This window comes from Schistocerca serialis, chromosome 11 (genome assembly GCF_023864345.2).
Source record: "Schistocerca serialis cubense isolate TAMUIC-IGC-003099 chromosome 11, iqSchSeri2.2, whole genome shotgun sequence".
In the NCBI taxonomy this organism is placed as follows: Eukaryota; Metazoa; Arthropoda; class Insecta; order Orthoptera; family Acrididae; genus Schistocerca; species Schistocerca serialis.
This window is the reverse complement of record NC_064648.1, coordinates 32,101,879-32,127,121: the sequence shown is the minus strand read 5'-3', so window position 1 is coordinate 32,127,121 and position 25,243 is coordinate 32,101,879. Positions and strand designations below refer to the sequence as shown.

Below are 25,243 nucleotides of genomic sequence, written 5' to 3'. Positions count from 1 at the left end.
GTTACACTCAGTTTTCATACTTGCATGTATGCATATGCACCTTCACCACAACATGCTTGCTCAGAGAGGAGTTTGGTAGTTTGGTGTTTCTTTGAGTCATGGAGTTGTCTGTAATTAAGAGTCTATGGAAGGAGAAGATTAAAACAGAAAAAAAGAAGGAAATGCTGTGTGGGATAAGTAATGAGGGAGGGGCATAGTTTCTGTGACTTGGCTACACAGGAAAACTACTGTTCATATTGAAATGACAAATAAAAATTTGAAAAAACAAATGAGACCCATTATATCTTATAAAACTGCAGCCTGCCGTTGAATGGTTGCCTTTCTCATTCACATTATTCAATGCCACTGTAAAAATAAATAAATAAATAATAAATAATATGTGATATAAAGTTAATAGACACTACAGTGGATAAATAAAACAAAGGAGTAATTAGGACTTTAAATCTGTCAACATTCTGGGATGGGAATCATGGATCAATAAGACACCTACAGTTCAGTAAGAAGAGAGCATTTCATAGTTAATTTTTATTTAAAAAGTTATATTTATTATATGTAAAATACCATTATATTCCCCACAAATGGAAAAAAGCATTAGTAAAATTATTAATAATTATTATTTTATACCTTGGGGCACAGAGAGAAGAAACTAATCATACAAGCCATTACTGCATAGCACATAAAATACTATGGCCCATGTCTCTATGCTCATTAAATCATTCAAGATATTCAGCTGAACTATCATCACTACCAACATTCATTGCTTTCGATATTATATGTTTTGGGACTGGTTCTCCCTTTAGAAGTGCTGCATGTACATCATTTACAGCCTGATTTTCTGTCGAGGTATGAATAAACTTTGCATCTTTCTTTTTGACAGCTTTGTCATCTTTTGTCTTCTGTTGATGAACATATTGCAGAACTTCCCCACTGAAAAGTAAGAAAATGAGTATAACAGTAGCTATGTGCCACACAAAAACTTTTGTTACATAATAATGTATATCGCTTCATGTTTGTTTTAAGCAGTATTTCAAAGATAAAGCTTAAAAAAATTAAATAAAATTAAATTAAAGTTCCTAAAATACAATACTTTATGTGAACAATTTTTTTGTGATCCTTATTGACCATACCTCCCAAATAACAGAGAAAAGATTCAGTAGCACACAAAAATCACAAAACACATTGTAAATGTAAAGGAACCTGGAAAGCTATTTTATTAACAGTAAGTACTTGACAGGTTTGTACTTTTTCTCAATGGACTATTCTAAAATAACTATAGATTAAGAAACTCCACATTAGCTCGATTCATTTTTCAATACATCACCAGTCCTGTTCTGCTAAGTGCAGTCTTTCCTACAGTGTTAGAAATATATACAGCTGTTGATGTAAGGCTGAATCTCTACTGGAACATTGTTACTCTGCAGCATAGTAAAATATGATGAATATGACAGGTGTGAATGGAAAGTTTTAACAATGGGCTTATAATTGTACAATGGTGGTACTTACATGCTACTGTGATGCATCTCCCTCAAAGCCCCCTTTTGACTGCACAAACCGACTCCAATGGTGTTTCCACTTTTGGAAACATTCCTGTAAATTTCTTTCCTGAAGTCTGTTAAGGATGCCCTCCATATTTTCCTGGATGTCTTCAATTGAGTCAAATCCCTTCCCTTTTAGTGAAAATTTCAGTTTAGGAAACAGGTAGAAGTCCACAGTAGCCAAATCATGGTAATTTGGCAGTTTTGGAAGCACAGGAATTTTGAATTTGGTCAAAAATTCAATGATGGAGAAGGCACGATGAGCTGGAGCATTGTCATTGGTGTAGCACCCAACTCCTGGCTTTTCACAATGCAGGCCTTTTCTTCTGCACCTTCTCGTGCAAATGATCAAGGACACATTTGTAGTATTCCTGGTTAATTGTCTGTCCTCCAGGGGTGAATTCATGATGCATAATACCGGCAGAATTGGAAAACATCACCAACATTGTCTTCACCCTTGAAACTCTTTGCCTTTACATATGTCCGCTTGTGCCTGTATATGTGTGGATGGATGTGTGTGTGTGTGTGTGTGTGTGTGTGTGTGTGTGTGTGTGTGTGTGTCTGTCCCTTTTTTCCCCTAAGGTAAGTCTTTCCACTTCTGGGACTGGAATGACTCCGTACCCTCTCCCTTAAAACCCACATCCTTTCGTCTTTCCCTCTTTACTGATGAAGCAACTGTGGGTTGCGAAAGCTTAAAATTTGTGTGTGTGTTTGTGTGTTTTTTATTGTGTCTATCTACCAGTGCCTTCTCATTTGGTAAGTCACAGCATCTTTGTTTTTTACTGTAGATCTTTTTATGCATAACATAATTCAGTGAACAGTTGTGTATGTAGGAATTTGTAACACCACACTGTTTTTCTTTGCATCCATGAATGATATACACAAGTTGGACAAAAAATAGTAACAACTGTTTGATATTGTGAAGGACTACCTTTAGAATACAGTGCAGCCTGTCACCCTAAACTGCAATTTGTGTAAAACTTGTCATTGAGTTTCTTTTCATTCCCGCAAAGAAACTTTTCCAGATCACTGAGAGATGCTGAAGTATTGGAACACCATCTACTGTTTTGCAAATACAGATCACAGTGACTTTTCCAGCTGTATGAGTGAGTCAGGACATTATCAAACTGGAAGTTGCAGTCCTCTGCTGGGAACAATGGCAAGGAACATGGTCATCTAAACTGGTTTCATAGGGGGTGAATCCCAGTCACCATGCGAAACTGTGTCAAACATGGCTAATTACTGTGATATAAGGATGAGAGCTCCAGATCCAAAAGACGAATACTGTGATGTCAGTGGGGAAGATCCAGTGGCTGACTAGATGCTGTAATGTAACAGGTGAAACTGTGCACCTGAAACAGTCATCCACAAATACATGATGCTATTAGCCTCTGCTTGGGAAATTTGTACTGATATTTCTTTTTCTATGTTTATTTAATAATACATTTATGTATTAATAATTGCAGAAGTATCTGAATAACATAATGCAAAATGGGCAAGAAAGAATAAAGTAGATGTTTTGACAAGTGATTGCTGTTCCAGTTCATGGAATATATTAAAATAAAAATAACTGAACTGTAATGAGAAAAAATAATATGTGATAGAATAGGTGTGTACAGAACTGTGTAATGTATTTTGGTTAAATATTTGTATAGTGTGAGAAGTGTTTATAAACAAATTATGGTCAAGTATGTGGATGATATTGTCAAGTATGTGGATGATATTTTGACTAGAGCAGTGTACCATGTGAGAAAATGTAGGACAGGGACACAAGCCAGAGATTGAGATATTTGGTGCATTAGGAGCTGCACAGGTAATGTGGGCTACAATGGCCAGGGGCCACACACATTTTAATTCCGTAGTAGGATCATGCCTATATGATTGTTCAGAAGCTAATCTTCAGTTTATAAGTTTGTGAGCTGTCAACATAGTGCAATTTATGGTGACTGTGATGTAGTGAACTGTTCACTGCCCACAACTACTATGCTAAAACTATTTTAGACTTGACTGGACCATTGTGTGTAGGACCATCATTCATAGAAAAGAAATTTTCTTTGAATAAAGCAACAATATAATTCTAACATGTGCTAAATATGCATATCCCCAATTTCTGATTTCATTGCTCATTTTGCTCTTATATATTGGTATTTCACTGTCAAACCTCATAGGTCACATTAATAATGATTAATCACTTATGTAAGGACATAAAGCAACCATGTGCAATGAAACCCCTGTGCAGAAGAGTCATTTAACAGGTTGTACATTCACCCTCTACTGGACTCCTAGTACCAGTAGTTACTGCTAACCAAAGGAATCATTGCAATTAGGTAGGCTCATCAGGGAATGGACTGTTTCCTTTCCACTTGACAAATATTTTGGGATTGAGTGTCCCAGGAAGTGTATAGGCCTGAGAACAGATAGTGTGGGGGCCCAGACCTACACGCAGTGCACATCAGTAACAGTTTGGCACTGCAATCATTGAGCATATGTGAACATTAATACACCAGCATGCAGCACCATACGAGACTCTGCACTGTGTGCCTACTTTGTGCCACAACTTTTTATGGGACAGTCTGTTTCACCCTTTTGAGGTACTGCTGATCCATGTGAATTTCGCAGAGCTGCTGTGTTCGTGCTACCACCAGTCCACATGGCAGTTGTATCAAGACACCACTGACCATACCAGCACTGATAAGTGTTTCTGTTCTCACTTGCTGTGCCACACACAGATGTGCTTGACTGTCTCCACACCATTGCCCTGCCATCCCTACGACGCTTGCTTTCACATGTCACAGTAATAGTCAATGTTGTAGCAGCCACAATTTAAGTATAAGCATCAGTAGCATTATACATCTTGTGTTGCTAGTCGTCAGCTGTGACTGATGAGATGCAGAAACTTTCAAGTGATTGTGGATCAGAGGATATTAGGAGTGATAGTAGTAGCCTTAGTTTCCCAAAGGAGAGTGGTTGGGTTCGAGGAAAAGAACTCACTCAGTTACTGAATGCAGTGAGTGAGAAATTAGATGAAAGTTTAGATTCAGAGTTGGAAAATATAAAATCCGAACAAGATGCAAGTATAAAACCTGAAATTGGAGGTTTAAAAACTGAACTTGGAGATACCGTAAGTAATATACCAGCTGGGTAGGCAGTTATGATGATAGGGTGTCCCATGGAGGTTGGTAGTATTATAGAACTACTCAGGGGTGAAAACAGTACCACGTAATAGATTTCTTGCCTACGTGCAAAGATAGCTTTATAACAGTGATGAGTGAGGAGGTAAAAGTGAAGTTTGTAAAGGGACAGCTGGAGGGACCAGCTCAGACTTGAGCTAACCAACATGCTGAGGAATTTGTAGACTTTAAGGAATTTGAAGCAATGTTCTTGCATAAATGTTGGGGGTAGGCCAAGCAATTAAGGCTGAACAATTACTTCTTAAATGGCCCAAATCACAGAAATGGTAGAGATACTTTGAGAGAATTCTATGTGAAGGAACCAATGGTGGATACAGAAAAACCTAAGGAGGGGGTGCTTAAGGTATCTTGATCTGCCTTTACCGTAGTAAAAAAATAATCAAGTCACATGCAAAGTTTAAGAAAGTTTTATTTAAACTAATTATACACATATACAAGATGGTGCCATCTTATGCTATAAAAAAGTTACAATTGTGGTTCTCTTCCTTAAATGATGATGAAATCTATGCGCCTACTCTTCCTGGCAAACTGGTTAATTCCATTGCCAATAGGACAATCAAAGTCAGGGTGAATGTTCAACAGAGCTAAGCTATTAAGCTGATTGTCCTTCACTGTTAACTTCAGCCATGTCTTTGTACACCGCAATGTTGAAAACCTTCTTTCTACTGTAGCAACAGATGCAGGTAGCCAAGCAAATATTTTGCACAGCATGTGCAAAGTAGGATAGTCAGAGTTAGGACAGACAGACAATGCTTGTATAACAGAGGCATGACCATTAAGGGAATTTATGCACGTTTGCTTGTATTGAAGAACCTCTCTCATTATTCTCTTTTTAATCACAAAGAGTGACTCTTCTTCAAAGAATGGTAGTTCAGTTAAGCACTGATTCAGTTTACGTGCCAGATCATTACCATTATGTTTCAGTAGTAGTGAGGGCGAAGGTATACTGAATTTTAAATGATAATTATTTTCTTCAGCAAAACGTTCCCTCATATCAGACATAACATGGTTCAATGTTGGCATAAAAACAGCTCTCATAGCATCATTATGATCACAGTTTTCCCAGTGTCGTTGTCTGCCTGTAAGACGAGGAACACTCATCTCTACACCTAACTCTTCCGTAACTGCCTTCACCTCTTCAACAATTCAAGCAAAGTGGTTATTAGCATTAGCTCTCATGCTCCCCCCCCCCCCCCCCCCCTCACCCCACCCTACTCCCTCCGTGTATGTATCCATCACTGGAGGGAACTCTGCAAACTAGTAGATTTAGATAGAGTGTTAGGGGTACTAACAGAAACATCAACACTAAAAAGAAGGCTGCCAGAAAACTTGCAATGAGATCTAACACACAGCCCTACTGATTCAGTGCAATAGTTTTTGAATTTTGTGGAGAACATGGTCACGCCACTATGTTCTAAACCAAAACTGGCAGAACACAAGGAAGGTAGAAATCAGAATAAGGGTAACAATTATGGAAATAATTTCAATGGCAATGTGAACAGATGGTCAACTACTAGGAATGAGCATAGTGACAATGACAAGTAATGGAGAAACAGGCAGGAGGGAGAAGAAAGAACCTATTTGTTCTCTGGAATGTGAATGAGTTGAGGCTGTATGCTGACAGGTGATATAGTAGTGATAAATGGAGACACTAGTGTTCCAGTATATTAGTTGTATATGTGAAACTGGTTAAGTATATTGAAAATTGTGTATACTAACCTATTGTTGTGTGTATACTTGTAAGTGATTTTGTAGGATTTAAGGTCTATGTTGAGTAAGTGTAACAGTTGTTTTGGGGGTTAGTTAGTGAGCAATAATATTGGGATGTAGGATGAAAGCTCATGGGGACAATAGGTTGTGTCTGAATATGGCAAGAAAAGTTGCATCTGGAGCTTGCAGCAGGTGCATGGGGGGTGATACCAGTTGTGAGCTGGCAAAAAAAGGTCTCGGCAAGGGAAAATATCTGTAATTTGAAAAATACTAGTGATATAATTGTAATTATATTCATATGCAATGAACTGTTACTTTGTGTCTGCTGGGTGGAATAGTACATAACTTACCTGTTTAAGAAAAATGTTTATGAATTATAAAGTCTATGATTGTGATCAGGTTCTGAGATTGATCCATAAGGAATCTGCATTCATTTGATATTTGTATGTGCATCAAGTTCTTTCACTTGTGATCTGATACAGTAAAACATGGTAAACCAGGGAGGGTTTCAATAACATGAACACTGGGAAGCCATAGGGTTAAGTTACAGGCAACTTTTGATTTTGGTCATTTGTTTGATGCTTGTCAGCACAATGGCTTCACTGAAGAGGAGTACATTGCATTGGTGGCTGCACTTTGATGTGAGAGAAGTGGTCTGCTGATGCAAGATGGAGCTGGGACTCAAGGAGGAGGTCCTTGCTGTGGCAGCAACTGGAGACTGCAATGAGGGCATAACCAGTGAAGTAGTGTGTAATGACATGAAGAACTGAAGATAGACAATTCCATTTAAACTGATTTGATTGATATCCATAGAGACTAATTGAATGTGTTTCAAAAATAAAGATCACTTACAGTTTAGATGTATATTGCTTACACATCTCTTATTTCAATGCCAAATTTTTCACCACATGAAGTTCCTAGTCAGGCTTTGGATCAGTTTTATTTGTACTCACATTTGTTTCTTATTTATATACACAGTAGCAGTACAGGGTGAAAGTCTTGGTGCTACTTCATGTAGCCATCACTGAGGTAATGAATTTGTGAAGTGGGGGTATGTAACGTAACAGGTGAAACTGTGCACCTAAAGCAGTCATCCTCAAACACACAAAGTTATTAGGCTTTGCATAGGTAATTTGTACTGACATTTCATTTTCTATGTTTATTTAATACTATATTTATGTATTAATAATTGTAGAAGGATTTGAATAACATGATGCAAAATGGGCAAGAAAGAAAGAAGTAGTCATTTTGACAAATGACTGCCGTTCTGGTTAATGAAATATATTGAAATGAAAATAACTGCAATGAGAAAATATAACAGTATGTGATAGAATAAGTGTGAACAGAACTTTGTAATGTATTTCATTTAAGTATTTGCATAGTGTGAAAACTGTTTCTAAATGAATGATGGTAAAATATATGGATGTTAATTTGAATAGAGCAGTGGGCCATGTGACAAAATGCAGGACAGTTAATGTGGGCTAGAATGGCTAAAGGCCATACACATTTTAATTCCACAGTACGCATGCACAGAAGAGATATAAATCATTATTGGATCAGAGTGGTTCCTTATGGTCTCGTATCTCCAATACCTATGTGCCAACTATGCTGATAAAGCTTTAGAATTTGTGCACAGCTTTCCAGAAGAAAGTATTTTGTTGGACAAAACAGTGATGGAAAAATTCATTGTACTTTTGCAGTTCAACAAAATTAATAAAATGTAATTTTCTTTTACACAAGAATAAGGATTTTCGTCTGGCTCAGGCATCTGAAATGGAAGGCTAAATGGGAGACAATCAAGAAAAAATGCCTGTGTTTCAGTCAGTATCTACAGATTAAACATTCTGCCTTAATGTAGTTTAATGTAAGATCAATGTTATTTGTTAACCTGCATCATATACCTTATATGAAACATTAATATGGTAAAAGTGGTATTTGTGTTGACTGGCAATTACCCTGCAGATCCAAAGAAATTGGTACACCTGCCTAATATCGTTTAGGGCCCCTGTGAGCATGCAGAAGTGACACAAAATGACATGGCATGAACTCAACTATTATCTGAAGTAGTGCTGGAGGGTGCTGACACCATGAATCCTGCAGGGCTGTCCATAAATCTGTAAGAGTACGAGCAGGTGGAGATCTCTTCTGAACATCATGTTTCAAGGCATCCGAGATATGCTCAATTATATTCATATCTGGGGAGTTTGATGGCTAGCGGAAGTGTTTAAACTCAGAAGAGTGTTCCTGAATCCAATCTGTAGCAATTCTGGACATGTGGGGTGTCGTACTTTCCTGCTGAAATTGCCCAAGTCTGTTGGACTGCACAATGAACATGAATGGATGGAGATGATCAGACAGGATTCTTACATATGTGTCACCTGTCAGAGTTGTATTTAGACATATAAGTTGTCCCACATCACTCTTAACTGCACATGCCACACACCATTACAGAGCCACCAGCTTGAAGAGTCCCCTGTTGACATGCAGGGTCCATGGATTGATTCATGAGGTTATCTCCATATCTGTAAACATCCTTCCATTTGATACTATTTGAAAAGAGACTCGTGGGACCAGATAACATGTTTCCAGTCATCAACGGTCCAATGCCTGTGTTGACTGGCCCAGGTGAAGCATAAAGCTTTGTGTCGTGCAATCATCAAGGAGTACATGAGTGGGCATTTGGCTCCGAACACCCATATTGATGATGATTCATTGAAATGTTCACACGCTGACACTTACTGATGGCCCAGCATTGAAATCTGCAGCAATTTGCAGAATGGTTTCACTTCTGTCATGCTGAACAATTCTCTTCAGTCATCATTGGTCCTGTTCTTGCAGGATCTTTTTCCAGTCACAGTGATGTTGGAGATTTGATGTTTTACCAGATTCCTGACATTCACGGTACACTCATGAAATGGTCATGTGGGGAAAATCCCCATTTCATCACTACTTTGAAGATGCTGTGTCCCATCGTTTGTGTGCCAACTACAACACCATGCTCAAATTCACTTGAACCTTAATAACCTGCCATTGTAGCTGCAATAAATTATCTAACAACTGCCCCAGACACTTATATGTCTTGTATAGACATTGCCAACTGCAGTGCTGTATTCTGCCTGTTTACATCTCTCTATATTTGAATATGCATGTCTATACCAGTTTCTTTGGAGCTGCAGTGTATTTTAAATGGTAAAAATCCATAACTTATAGACAATAAAGTCAACTGTGCAACATTCTGCTAATCTGGCCTGTCTCATCCTGTCTGTAGCTCTATTGTTATACCTCACTTTTAGCTTGGCCAGTTCCAACAATGGTTGAGAGAAACACAGTATATGGCCAGAAAAAACACTATGGTTATTGCTTAGCAAACTCCAATCTATGGTACTGCTGTGACACCAGTGACATCAAGTGGCACTGACCAACAACAGCTTATTAGCCATGGCTGCTTGTTTGTTAAATGTCTAAGTATATTGGATTTCATATATCTTGTAGGCATCTTTCCATCCATGTGACAGCAGAATGTTTTGGAAAACATATGAACATTCAAATTATTACAGATGTTCTACAATGTTTCAATAATGGAAAGAAGTCTGGATTTTAAACTTCTGCGGCTTGAAATGTCAACAGGATCTACTGCAGGGAACAATGAAAATGTATACTTATGCAGCACATGTTTTCATTTCCTGGGAGCCCAGCACTGCTGAAGCTTCTTCTTTGGATTCATCTATTTTGGTAGAGCTATCGTGAAGGTACAGTTTATACAGTTGCTATCATACTGTTTTCATTCAAACTATTTTTCTAGATGACTGTTATGCTCAGGAGTCACTTTCACAGCAGTGATTGCCATATGAGAGGTGAAAAACCACTGCTTCAGTTAGGAAATTTAGTAAGTGTTCCACTACTAGGTCGCCTGCCTCGATAGCAGGGTGGTCAGCATGGTTGACTGTTGACAAACTGCCTATTGGCTTCTGTCTTGGGTTCTTCGGCCAATGTTCAACCTAATGATTTTACAGATGTTTTGTCAGCATGAGTGGCTGGCATTGTCAAAGCTTCACCCTCCATTGCTGGTGGAATTCACCACTGGCAATGGAGGGTGAAGCTTTGACAATGCCAGCCACTCATGATGGTGAGATGTCAGTAAAATCATTAGATGAACATTGGCCGAAGAGCCTGGGATAGAAGCCAATAGACAGTTTGTCAACAAGTGGCCACAAAAGGCTTAACAATTTTGTATGGCTGACTGTGATTCAGCAGAACCTCTGTTCAATTCCTTGTACTGCCAGGGATTTTCCTTGGTGGGAGGACTGGTATGGGGGTGCACTCAGCCACTTGAGACCAACTGAGGAGCTACTCAACTTATTAGTAGTGGTCCCAAGCTCAAGACACCCATCAATGACCAAGTTAGTAGTGTGCTGACCACATGTTTCTCTGTACCGCATCCAATGCCATGGCAGTTGGTTGGGCCCAGTTGTCTCATCAAGGCCAGGAGGAGGAACTTTACATTTACCACTGCCAGGTTCAGCAAGCAGAATTCTCTCATGAGCTGTGCATATAGACACAACATTTGATATAGTAGCTCTATATGTTTCTGTGATCTTTAGTCTGAAGTCCTGTTTGATGCCACTTTCCATGCTAGTCAATCCTGTGCAGGCCTTTTCTTCACTAACTTAACTGCAGCACCCTGAATCAACTTCAACCCCTAGTTTCCTTGTTCTATTGTTAACTCCACCCCCCCCCCCCCCCCCAAGAAGACCAAAATTGAAAAATTGATTATTCCTTGATTCACCAGGGTGTGTCCTATAAACCCATCCCTTCTGTTAGCCAAGTTGTAGCAAAAATGTTTCTCAGCATCCAGTTCAGAAGCTTTTCATTAGTTATCTGATCCATCTATCTAATCTTCAGCAGTCTTCTGTAGCAACTCATATCAAAAGCACTTATTTCCTTCTTACCTCAAATGTTTATTGTTAATGTTTCACTTCTGTACTAAGTTGCACTTGACACAAGTACTCCAGAAATGGCTTCTTAACACTTAAATGTAATTCAATAGTAACAAATTTGTCTTTTTTTTAAACAACTTTCATGTTACTACCAAAATGCATTTATTTTCTCTACTCTAGCTATTGTCAGTTATTTTGCTTCCCAAATTATTGTCTCACTTCCTAAACTAATACCATCACCATCATCTGATTTAATTTGTCTATGTAGCATTACCCTTGTTTTGCTTTTGATGGTATTCATCCTGGTAGTCCTTTCCAGGACACTGTTCATTCCCTTCCACAGCTCCTCAGAGCCCTTTGTTGTCTCTGGCTAAATTACAAAGTCATAAAGCGAACTTCAAAGTTTTTTTTTTCTTCTCGAGATTCTTTACTGCTTGTCACAGTACCAAATGAATAAAGTTAAGGATAGGTTACAACTCTGTCTCACTCATTCTCAACTACTGTTTGTAAGTGAACTCTGGTTTCTGTAAAGGCTATAAATAAGATTTCTCATCCCTGTATTTTGTCCCTGCTACTTGCAGAATTTCAAAGGTTTTATTCCAGTATAGACTGCCAAAAGCTGCTTTTAAATCTACAAATGCTGTAAATGTAGGTTTGCTTTTCTTTAGTGTGTCTTCAATGATAAGTTTTGGGTTCACCATTGTTCCTGCATTTCAAAACTCGAACTAATCTTTCCCGAATATGATTTCTATTACTCTTTCCATGTTTCTGTCAATAAATCATGACATATTAAACTAAATATTCACTTCTGTCAGCACCCACCTCGTTGGAAATGGTATATTCTTCTTGCATACTGATGGTTATTTCACCTGCCTCTTTATGTCTTGCATATCAGGCAAAATAGTTTTGTCATGGTATGGATTTGCCATTTTGAAGTCTCTGTCAATTTCATGTCCATATTCCAGGTTGCCTGATTCACTGGGTGTATTTCCATATTGCCACATCTTGCACATTAAATTCCATGCCCCATGTGTTTTCTAAGGGCCTTATCTTTTTGGATATTTGATACTCTGGTGCCTTCAGCATACCACCTCTCCATCACATTTGAAACTCTCAACAACTATTAGTTATTTCAATTTATCTTAGTCCTATCTCCTTGATTTCCTGTCTTTCTGTAGTTTTTTCAGTTTTAGTATACAGTTCATAGCCAATACAGTATGATCAGATTGTACATCTGTCCCCGGAAATGTTTTGCAAAATAAAATATATATATATTATATAATCAACCTGAAATCTTCCATTGTCTTTAGGTATCTCCATCAAGTGAAACCTCTTTCATCAATCTTAAACGAAGTGCTAGCAATGATTAAACTGTAGTCTGTGAAAAATTCTGCCAGGTGGCTTTCTATTTCATTCTTTTCCCCCAGTCCACATTCTCTTCCTTTCTTTCTCTGGTACCCTGGCTGCTAGATGGAAGTGCCTTAATCTATAATTGCTGCTGACACCACCACAGCACTGGCTGCAGAGACACACCCTTTCTGCCAGCCTATCAGCACCCGTGGCTGCCACTTGTGATTTCACTGCACTACTGGGCTGATCTCACTACACATCACTGTGGTGTTCTGGATTCACTACATCTTAGGCTTTCGATCTTAGTTTACTCGCTGCACTAATATTCCACTGTGCCTCCTCCATTGTTTGTCTTTTTGATGTTGTTGTCCACCACCTTACTCTCTGGTGGCTCACAGTCTCCACAGGTTCTCGAGTCATTCCAGGTCTTGTCTCATTCCAGTCACTATAATAGGCAATGAGGTCAAAGGTTAGTGGCGTCCCATGAATGCAAAGCTTATGCAGCTCGTAGAACAGCAATAGCTCTTCCCACTGCAGCAGTTACAACAGCAGTTTTAGCAACAAAAGCAAACTAATTTACTCCATCAGGGAATTTAGGATTACCTACAGATTCAGGGTTCCCACCCCATCCAGGCTGCTGTCACTTGTCAGACAGAGAGCCACCCACCTGCATTTCCACCATTCAACAAAGCCAAAGAGGACTGTGACATATACTTGCAGCAGCTGAGAGAAAACCTTTTCCACTTTTTGGGTTTTGCATGATGCTCTTCATGTCTTGGGATTCTCCAGAGACTTTTATCTTATTAAAGAATTTGGCTTCACTCTTGAAACCTGTCACACTCATGTTTGAGGAGATGTGGTTGTTGCCATTAAAGTATTATTCATAGTGATTCAACATGCTTGCATAATGTCCTGAGTTCCATCAATACCACAAACGAGCAGCTCAGTTGCACCGATCATGAGTGACGGATATGCAAGGACCGAGTTGACAATGTGATTTCAATTGTACAAACCTGGCTTGCAAAACTTCATATGAAGAGGCTTTTATTCAAGCTATAGTGGTCCTATTTGCTCTAAATCCTGAAGTATGCACTGCAGCCCTGTAACTAGACAAATCTTTCCTGGACAGTATTTTGAAAATCACACACTATTTCGAGAGCACACATGAAGAAAATGAATGCTTCATGGCTCAACCTCAGGTAGCAGTGGTCTAGTCACTGCCTCAGGGGTGGAATTCTCTTAAGTCTTTCTCCTGAAGGTGGTGTCATGATTCGTTGATATCAGACTCATCAAGGACCTCTGAACAGACTGTCATGTCTCACTGGTGTAAGCAGCAGGATTTCCCATCATGTTTGCTTCATAGAAAACCCATGAGTGGACTGTCTGGGTCTCTGGGTCATTGTAGGAAAGATGGGCATCTTCGAACTGTTTGCCCCCACATGCATCAAGGGATGGTGCCTGAACTTTGGACAGTTGTTTCTCAGGGCAATCCTCCTGCCACTAAGTTGTTTCTCAATCTCACAGCTGCAAACCAGGATGTCTGTTTCCAGGTTGACAAAGGAGTTACAATCACTTTGATTAACCTCCAAATGTATGATTCTACTGACTTTCTACCCTGTCCCCAAAGCTTACAGGAGCTACAGGCCTTTTTTGGAAGGTGTATTACAATTATTATTATTATTATTATTATTATTATTAAGTTCCTTCCACAAGTGGCCCACATTATGCATCCCTCCCTCCTAATGCAAAGGAGGGATGTCCAGTTCAGGTGAACAGCTGTTTATCGCACACTTTCACACAGCTAAAGCATATGCTGCATTCTGTGCCTTCCCTTATGTCCTATTCTCCCTCAAGTCCACTTGTTTTTGCTGTTGATGCTTCTCCCTATGTTATTAACAGATTGCTGGTGCATAGGAATGACAGTACTGAGCAACCACTTGCCTATGCAACCAATATGCTGACACCCACTCAAGAGAACTACTCCAAATCTAAAATGAAGCTTTGGCAATCATCTTTGCTATTGAGAAATGCCATGTTTACCAATTCAGAACCAAGTTTGCCCTTATCATGGATAAAAAAACTCTTTCAGCCCTGCTGTTGGCTCCTGGAAAGGACAGCACAACAGCTCCAGCATGGCACTACACACAAATGGAGGTGCTCTCTCTCATCTCCCCTTGTGGAGCTGTGAAGAAGCAAGCTGGGATATTTTAAATTCCGCTCTTGTTTTGCCATCTGCCACTTAAATTCCTTTTTTTTTCATTTTTGAACCAATTACCATTAACATACGTGAATATTATCTGCATTTCCATAGAAGAGAAAGGTTGGCCATCAGTTTTACAGTATATAACACCAGATCTAATTTTATGCTTAGTTTTATGTATGTAATTGACTTTCTAATTTATTTCAACTATTCCCAGTTAGTATCTTTCAATATAAGGCAAGATGAGTATTTGTTTCGTAACTTAAATTCTATTGTTGACATATAAACAAATATGAATTCTATACTAGTTATAAACATTTGGAAGATGAAATACTAGTAATCTTGAAGTATCTGTTTGGCTATGTTTGAAAACATGTTAGCAAAGCCAGCCCTTAATTAATTCCAAAGTAATTAACAGTTTTGTCCAAAGTATTGTTCACATAACTATATAGTATGTTAATTTCATGATTTAAACAAATAATTTGGCCTAACTCTTGCAGTAGAAGAAACTGTTAAAAAGATGGAATTTTTCAATGTATTCAGTTAATTTAATGAGTTAAGTTTTAATTATAATTTCTGTAAATGTAACTTAAAACAATGTGTAGTTTCAGCACTTATTATTGTGATGATATATAAGGGCCCAATTTTTGGTCACGAGACAGTCAGTCCACGGCTGAGTTTCAGATGAGGAATCTGTGTTGGTTAGAACAACAACAATGGCTCAACTAAAGAGTGAAATAAGTTTTACACCAATAGGGCGTGTGTTAAACCAATGACAGTTTCTGCTCTGTATGTACCTTTCTCCTCTTCAAAAACTATGAACTTTTTGGTTAGGTTTTTACTGCTCGTAGATGTTCAACAGTAAACTATTGTAGCAGTACGTGGAGGTTTTCCTGCTAACTGTTAATGAGGCTTACCAAAAGTTATAACTATAGTGCACTGGAAATATAACTGTGTGGTATTAGGGGATTGTGAAAAGTGAAATTAAAGTATTGTGAAATGAAACTGTGCACCTGTTGGCTACATTATTTACAGTAGTCAGTGTCCAGCTTACAAACCCTAGTTTTCAGCCAGTGTAGCAATGTAGTATGTTGACACCGAGGACAGCAAAGAAATAAATAAAAAACAGGTGGAACCGCTACAAAGTGTGAGGGGGCTAGGGCAGATGTGTCAGGTGTAACAGCTGTGGATGGTCTCCCCTACTGCTGAAAATTGTGGAGCTCCACTGAATCACCTACTGATGACCTCACCATCAATGCCCAGCAACTAATTGTACTTTCGTCAACAGCAGATGCTCTGTAGACTTTGCACAAGCATTTGGGAAAATTTCCCACAGTTTCTTTCTCTGCAGTGAGAAATTCAATGACGGTATGCTGCCTGTAGTGTACATTACCTACAGACTCTATTTTGAAACTGTCCTGCAGCTACACTATCTGTAAAAAGTGACGGAAACTTGGCACACTCACTTGGGAGACTCCAAATAATACATACATAATGTTTTGCATTTGTAGCATTGTTTTTGGCTGTGAAAAAAGAAAAAAAAATGTGCATTACTTTCTGGGCAACCACTGTAATTACTATGACATACACACTGACACATAGAATACCAAATTGGTTTTTTCTGGTGAAAACATCCTCCTAAGTACAGTATTTACCCCTCAGAGATCCAAATGGGAACTGCTTTATCTGTGGAGTACTTTACACTTGAAGATGCAATCATCATTAGAGCTGCCTCTCCTTAGGAAGTATAACAGTTATATTTTTACATTGTTCCAGCCATTAGCAGTACCATCATGGCAAGGTCATACACCAAAAAACTAAAAAATCCAGACTGTGGCCATTTTAATTACTGATAATGGTCTTTGTCAATGAAATGGTTTTCAGTGGATGGGAGCAAGGTTTTACATATTTTTAGGTATTTGCTAATATGGGAATACATGTTTCCTGCTGAATTTCCAGTATCATTAGGTGATGATTGTTTTAGTAAAATTATGCAATGCTTTAATGCTGTCTGGACTTATGGAAATTCTGGGATGGTACAGAGGCTGACATTTTTTTTATGATCACCATCTTTACGTCACGGAGTTGGCTTTACAACCTGTTCCAGAAATTATCCTGTCCTTGGGCACCTACATCCATGGCTGGTTCCTACCAGTTATGCATTTTTCCCCTGGCTTTGTTTCCAGTGCTGTGCAGGGACAGTTTAGTGATACCACTGCCACCTCAGTGCCTTGGAGTTCCCACGATTTTCATTCTAGGTTTACTCCCCAAGGCTCTTTCACTTTCTCCACAGTGGGGGCTATTACCTGCCACCATTCAGACCTTTTTTCATAGTATCTAATCCTTCAGGAAATTCTTCATTCCAAAAAACAAAAAACCCTTGAAACTTCAATGTCACTGATTCTGGATGTCTGAGCAATGACCACAATTTTTTTTATTATGCTAAATACTTCTGTTATAAATAAATATTGCACCTGCATGCTGCACAACTGTGATTCACATTCCCTCCTCATTTCTACTGGAAGTTATAGACCAAATACAGCCTTGCATTCATGCTCTCATGGAGGTGAACCTCCCAGTTTGTTCTACCAAAATTACAAGTCCCACTCTCACTGTAAACCACTACCCTTAACAGAATAATTAGATAGGTTTATTTTTAATCCACCTTTGCACATAATCAGCTGTACATCATACAGAAGTTGTGATCACATTATACCTGCTAGCATAACTATCAGTCTGCAGTAAAGAAATCTTACCTATTACATGGTGTTATCTGGAATATGGAGTGTGATGGGGAAGTCTCAGGTGTCTTGAAACAACTCCCAGGAAGTAACTTTGAATGTGGTGATTCTTCTCCAATGTTAAAACTTCCACCACCACTCGAATCTATAAAAACAGCTCACACCCGGAAATGAAAAAAACAATAATATTATAGTGATAGTTATACTAACTGGAAGCTAGTTATTTCATAAAATGTGTCTTTCACTCTAACAGTAAAAGGTACATGACTGAAAACAACAGATTGGAAAAATAGAGGTTTTTGACATGAACTTACATTTCTCAGACAGTAACACCTCAACAAAATTTTATTGTGTCGATCTTTTGAATAGAGGAAATCATTTTTGTAAACTGACACACTGTTTTAAATTAATTTTATGAGAATAAATTAAGCAAATATTGTAAGCAATGACATTAAAATGCACTGAAGAAGAAAAGTCTGAGAAATTTGAATGAGAATACTGTGAAAGGACTGTTGAACTGTGAGTATACCTAATGTATTTAATAAACTCTGTTTCGATTTAGAAATTGCCCAACACATTAAAACATGTGAATAAATTACTGCTGCTTTTATCTTCTGTGCTAGAATCTTCACAAATCCAATTGTTGCAATGCAATTATACAAAAGCTAAATGCGAAGCATTAATATACATAGCAAAGAGTTTGCCTTTACATATGTCTGCTTGTGTCTGTATATGTGCGGATGGATATGTGTGTGTGCATGTGTGTGTGCCAGCGTATACCTGTCTCTTTTTCCCCCTAAGGTAAGTCTTTCCGCTCCTGGGACTGGAATGACTCCTTACCCTCTTCCTTAAAATCCACATCCTTTCATCTTTCCGTCTCCTTCCCTCTTTCCTGATGAAGCAATCGTGGGTTGCGAAAGCTTGAAATTTGTGTGTGTGTGTGTGTGTTTGTGTTTGTTATTGTCTCTATCAATATACCAACACTTCCGTTCGGTAAGTTACAGCACCTTTGTTTTTAAATATATTTTTCCCATGTGGAATGTTTCCCTCTATAGTTTCCCTGTATATGTGTGGATGGATATGTGTGTGTGTGCGAGTGTATACCCGTCCTTTTTTCCCCCTAAGGCAAGTCTTTCCGCTCCCGGGACTGGAATGACTCCTTACCCTCTCCCTTAAAACCCACATCCTTTCGTCTTTCCCTCTCCTTCCCTCTTTCCTGATGAGGCAACAGTTTGTTGCGAAAGCTTGAATTTTGTGTGTATGTTTGTGTTCGTTTGTGTGTCTGTCGACCTGCCAGCACTTTCATTTGGTAAGTCACATCATCTTTGTTTTAGGTATATTTTTCCTACGTGGAATGTTTCCTTCTATTATAACTATATATATACTTACTTACTTATCGCGAATGGACCCAGAAGGATCACGCAAAACTTTCTGACGTCGTTTCTTCCATACTTCTTTCATTCGTTCTCCATGTTTTCTTTTTCTTTCTTCTGTCCATTTTGTTCCTGGTCTCTTTAGTGCTTCCTTCTCCGACAATACAATCCACTTTTCCACCTTATTTCTAAAAGTTTTTCTATCTTTGACATCTTTAAGTTCAATATTTGCTTTTTGTAAATCTAATTTTACTTGGCTAATCCATGGTGTTGTTGATTTGACTTTTTCTATGTAAGTGAGAATTCTGTTGGTGAGTCGTGTGGGGGGAAGTCTAGTGACATGTCCATAAAATTTTAATCTTCGCCTTCTTATGTCTGCTGCCAGGTTTGATATAGTTTCTGTGGTTCTTCTTGATTGTATCCAGTATCCTTCTTCTGTTAATTTTGGACCTAAAATCTTTCTCATAATTTTGCGTTCTTCTTTTAGTATTTTTTCTAAATCACATTTTGTGTGGAGTGTGAGCGTTTCACTAGCATATAGTGCTGCGGGCTTAATTACTGCGCAGTAGTGTCTGATTTTTGTGTTCAAGGAGATGCATTTTTTATTGTATATTTCATGTGTCATACCATATGCTCTCTTCATTTTCTGTTGTCTGATCTTCTGTGCAATTTTCTCTCCTCCGGTTGGCTCCAAAATTTCACCTAGGTATTTAAAATGTTTTACTCTATTTATTTTTCCATATTTTGTGTTCAAGCTGTGTATATGGAATTTCGTACAGAAAAATTCTGTCTTTTGAAACGAAATTTGTAAACCTACTTTATCCGCGCATTCCTTAAGGATCTCTATTTGTTTGGTGGCGATTTCTTCATCATCTGCAAGTATGGCCAAGTCGTCTGCGAATGCTAAACAAGATATCTCCACGTTGTCTTTGGTTCTACCAAGATGGATTGGTTTCCAGTAGGATTGATTTTTTAATTCTTTTTCCCATTCCTTAATGACTTTATCCAGGACTATATTAAACAGAAGTGGAGATAGCCCGTCACCTTGACGTACTCCAGTTTTTATGAGAAAAGGTTCAGAGATTTCTCCCCTGAATTTAACTTTAGATACAGTGTCTGTCAGTGATTCTTTGATAAGCCTTAGTGTTTTGGAGTCAAGTCCAAGTTCCTCTAAAATGTTAAACAAAGATTGCCGGTCAATTGAGTCATAGGCTTTCTTAAAATCTACAAATGTACAAATTATGGGGGCATTTCTAATTGCTTTGTGTTTTAATATTGTCTTTAAATTAAATATTTGTTCTATGCATGAGCGACCGGGGCGGAAGCCTGCTTGATAATCACCAATTTGGCGTTCCAGCTGCTCTTGTGTTCTTTTCAGCAGGCATGTTGAGAGAATTTTGTAGGTGACTTGTAAAAGTGAGATTCCCCTGTAGTTATTGACATTTGTTCTGTCTCCTTTTTTATGTAACGGGTGAATAAGGGCACATTTCCAATCCTCTGGTAATTTTTCTGTTTCCCATATTTTTGTTATTATTTTTGTGAGCTCTTGCAACGTCTTTGGTCCTAGGTTTTTTAATAGCTCTGCAACAATGCCATCTTCGCCAGATGTTCTATTATTTTTTAAGTTTTTAATGTGACATTTGATTTCTTCCTGTGTTGGTGGTAATGAATCCGGTTGAGCGTTGGCACAGATTTCTTTGGGAAACCTTAAACTAGGTTCTGGGCAATTTAGTAGGTTAGAAAAATATTGAGCCAATACTTGACAGTTTTCCTGGTTTGTTAGGGCTAATTTACCATCTGGTTTTCTGAAACATAAATTTTGAGGGATATATCCTCGTATTTTATCTGCGAAAGTTCTGTAGAAGTCTCTTGTATTATAGTTTTGGAAATTTTCTTCTATGGCATCCAGTTGTGCCTTTGTGTACTTCCTTTTTGCTTGCCTAATAGATTTTGAAACCTGTTTTCTAACCTCATCATATATATATATATACAGTCTGTATATGTGTGGATGGATATGTGTGTGTGTGCGAGTGTATACCCGTCCTCTTTTCCCCCTAAGGTAAGTCTTTCCGCTCCCGGGATTGGAATGACTCCTTACCCTCTCCCTTAAAATCCACATCCTTTCGTCTTTCCCTCTCCTTCCCTCTTTCCTGATGAGGCAACAGTTTGTTGCGAAAGCTTGAATTTTGTGTGTATGTTTGTGTTTGTTTGTGTGTCTGTCGACCTGCCAGCACTTTCATTTGGTAAGTCACATCATCTATATATATATATATAAAAACAAAGATGAGGTGACTTACCGAACAAAAGCGCTGGCAGGTCGATAGACACACAAACAAACACAAACACACACACAAAATTCAAGCTTTCGCAACAAACTGTTGCCTCATCAGGAAAGAGGGAAGGAGAGGGGAAGACGAAAGGAAGTGGGTTTTAAGGGAGAGGGTAAGGAGTCATTCCAATCCCGGGAGCGGAAAGACTTACCTTAGGGGGAAAAAAGGACAGGTATACACTCGCACACACGCACATATCCATCCACACATACAGACACAAGCAGACATATTTAAAGACAAAGAGTTTGGGCAGAGATGTCAGTCGAGGCAGAAGTGTAGAGGCAAAGAAGTTGTTGAAAGACAGGTGAGGTATGAGTGGCGGCAACTTGAAATTAGCGGAGATTGAGGCCTGGCGGATGACGAGAAGAGAGGATATACTGAAGGGCAAGTTCCCATCTCCGGAGTTCGGATAGGTTGGTGTTGGTGGGAAGTATCCAGATAACCCGGACGGTGTAACACTGTGCCAAGATGTGCTGGCTGTGCACCAAGGCATGTTTAGCCACAGGGTGATCCTCATTACCAACAAACACTGTCTGCCTGTGTCCATTCATGCGAATGGACAGTTTGTTGCTGGTCATTCCCACATAGAATGCATCACAGTGTAGGCAGGTCAGTTGGTAAATCACGTGGGTGCTTTCACACGTGGCTCTGCCTCTGATCGTGTACACATTCCGGGTTACAGGACTGGAGTAGGTGGTGGTGGGAGGGTGCATGGGACAGGTTTTGCATCGGGGGCGGTTACAAGGATAGGAGCCAGAGGGTAGGGAAGGTGGTTTGGGGATTTCATAGGGATGAACTAACAGGTTACGAAGGTTAGGTGGACGGCGGAAAGACACTCTTGGCGGAGTGGGGAGGATTTCATGAAGGATGGATCTCATTTCAGGGCAGGATTTGAGGAAGTCGTATCCCTGCTGGAGAGCCACATTCAGAGTCTGGTCCAGTCCCGAGTTCGAGTCTCGGTCGGGCACACAGTTTTAATCTGCCAGGAAGTTTCATATCAGCGCACACTCCGCTGCAGAGTGAAAATCTCATTCTGGAAACATCCCCCAGGCTGTGGCTAAGCCATGTCTCCGCTATATCCTTTCTTTCAGGAGTGCTAGTTCTGCAAGGTTCGCAGAAGAGCTTCTGTAAAGTTTGGAAGGTAGGAGACGAGATACTGGCAGAAGTAAAGCTGTGAGTACCGGGCGTGAGTCGTGCTTCGGTAGCTCAGATGGTAGAGCACTTGCCCGCGAAAGGCAAAGGTCCCGAGTTCGAGTCTCGGTCGGGCACACAGTTTTAATCTGCCAGGAAGTTTCATATCAGCGCACACTCCGCTGCAGAGTGAAAATCTCATTCTACAGCCGTATGTTTTCCTGAGGGCATGCAGCTTTACCGTATGATGGCGTCCTCTTGGGTAAAACATTCCGGAGGTAAAATAGTCCCCCATTTGGATCTCTGGGTGAGGACCACACAGGAGGACGTGGTTATCAGGAGAAAGGAAACTGGCGTTCTACGGATTGGAGCGTTGGGATGAAGTAGTGAAGGCAGCAGAGGATCAAGTAGGTAAAAAGACGAGGGCTAGTAGAAATCCTTGGGTAACAGAAGAAATATTGAATTTAATTGATGAAAGGAGAAAATATAAGAATGCAGTAAATGAAGCAGGCAAAAAGGAAAATTAAAGAGACCTTTGGAGAAAAGAGAACCACTTGTATGAATATCAAGAGCTCAGATGGAAACCCAGTTCTAAGCAAAGAAGGGAAAGCAGAATGGTGGAAGGAGTATATAGAGGGTCTATACAAGGGTGATGTACTTGAGGACAATATTATGGAAATGGAAGACAATGTAGATGAAGATGAAATGGGAGATATGATACTGTGTGAAGAGTTTGACAGAGCCCTGAAAGACCTGAGTCGAAACAAGGCCCCCGGAGTAGACAACATTTCATTAGACCTACTGAAGGCCTTGGGAGAGCAAGTCCTGACAAAACTCTACCATCTGGTGAGCAAGATGTATGAGGCACGTGAAATATCCTCAGACTTCAAGAAGAATATAATAATTCCAATCCCAAAGAAAGCAGGTGTTGACAGATGTGAAAATTACCAAACTATCAGTTTAATAAGTCATAGCTGTATATTGAGCAAGCAGTAAAGGAAACAAAAGAAAAATTTGGAGTAGGTATTAAAGTCCAAGGAGAAAAAATAAAAATGTTGAGGTTTGCCGATGACATTGTAATTCTGTCAGAGACAGCAAAGGACTTGGAAGAGCAGTTGAATGGAATTGACAGTGTCTTGAAAGGAGGATGTAAGATGAACATCAACAAAAGCAAAAGGAGGATAATGCAATGTAGTCGAATTAAGTCGGGTGATGCTGAGGGAATTAGACTAGGAGATGAGACACTTAAAGCAGTAAAGGAGTTTTGCTATTTGGGGAGCAAAGTAACTGATGATGGTCAAAGTAGAGAGAATATAAAATGTAGACTGGCAATGGCAAGGAAAGCGTTTCTGAAGAAGAGAAATTTGTTAATATCGAGTATAGATTTAAGTGTCAGGTAGTCGTTTCTGAAAGTATTTATATGGAGTGTAGCCATGTATGGTAGTGAAACATGGACGATAAATAGTTTGGACAAGAAGAGAATAGAAGTTTTTGAAATGTGGTGCTACAGAAGAATGCTGAAGATTAGATGGGTAGATCACATAACTAATGAGGAGGTATTGAATAGAATTGGGGAGAAGAGGAGTTTGTGGCACAACTTGACTAGAAGAAGGGATCGCTTAGTAGGACTTGTTCTGAGGCATCGAGGGACCACAAATTTAGCGTTGGAGGGCAGCGTGGAGGGTAAAAATCGTAGTGGGAGACCAAGAGAGTAATACACTAAGCAGATTCAGAAGGATGTAGGTTGCAGTAAGTACTGGGAGATGAAGAAGCTTGCACGGGACACAGTAGCATGGAGAGCTGCATCAAACCAGTCTCAGGACTGAAGACAACAACAACAACAACAACAACAACATAAACATACTAAGGCGCTACTATTGTGCTCTTACAGCCAAATCACAGTCCTCTCTCCTGAAGTCACACATGGTCGGCTCTGCCCTGGTCTTTGGGATACAGTTTTGGTTTCTATAAACTGTCAGCAAATCCGAGAAATGACAGAACGATTCACATTACACCATTGGTCCAAATCAGTTAGCTGCTGTCCTGTTTCTGTTCTTTCTATGGGCCATCACTGCAGAGTGTCTGGTAAACATCTTCTCTGCACCATCTGTGACTGTGTACAAAGCGATTGTGGCTGTTGGGCTACCTGGCAGAAACTACCTTTTTTCATAGGTGCCCTGACATCACCGTTGGCATGTTTGTCAGTTGATCGGAATGCCATCTTATATGCAGAACACGATCGTACGGACATCTGTTTGGCAGTTTGTATGATTATATTGAGAACTGGACACAGGTTGGGGAAATAACAGTTTGTTGCTTTAACTTTTGACACCAGTGTATGTCTTACATTCTTTAAGTTGGGATACTGAAACAATCATCTTACCTGTAAACTCATTGCTCATATCACTTGTTTTCATATTTTCAGTTTTCTTGGTGGTGCAATTACTATTTTCATCATTGGTGGATTCTTTACTAATTTTGCCTAGTACTGGGACTGCAGTATTTGGCTTTAATTTTCCATAACTTATTTTATTACTTGATTGGATACTACGAGGAACTTCATTCTTATCAACAACATCATTCTTGTTCTCATACATTATGTCATTAGAAGACAGTTATTGCCATCTGAAAAATCACTATTCACATCTTTGTCTGAGCCAGGTACAGATGGCTGTCATTCTTTTTTAGTTTTCTTTACATTTATGTCAACTAATTCTTTCTTTTGTTTTGAGTTGACTGCATTTC

At 39.2% G+C, this 25,243-nt stretch overlaps 1 protein-coding gene across 1 annotated transcript; it reads right to left on the bottom strand.

The window, feature by feature from the left end:
- Positions 1–577: 577 nt before the first annotated feature.
- On the bottom strand, positions 578–25,095 carry LOC126427151 (uncharacterized). Its single transcript, XM_050089377.1, has 3 exons — positions 24,882–25,095; positions 17,680–17,821; positions 578–927 (listed from the first exon to the last, which is right to left on the bottom strand). The coding sequence occupies exons 1-3, from the start codon at positions 25,093–25,095 to the stop codon at positions 714–716; spliced, it is 570 nt and encodes a 189-aa protein (XP_049945334.1). The 3' UTR covers positions 578–713.
- Between the last annotated feature and the right edge of the window lie 148 nt (positions 25,096–25,243).

Coding starts and splice junctions, on each gene's coding strand:
- LOC126427151 (XM_050089377.1), bottom strand. CDS start 25,095: ATGTATGAGAACAAGAATGATGTTGTTGATAAGAATGAAGTTCCTCGT. Junction 17,822..24,881: donor TATGAGCAATGAGTTTACAG/GTAAGATGATTG, acceptor TCCGGGTGTGAG/CTGTTTTTATAGATTCGAGT. Junction 928..17,679: donor CAGATAACACCATGTAATAG/GTAAGATTTCTT, acceptor CTTACTTTTCAG/TGGGGAAGTTCTGCAATATG.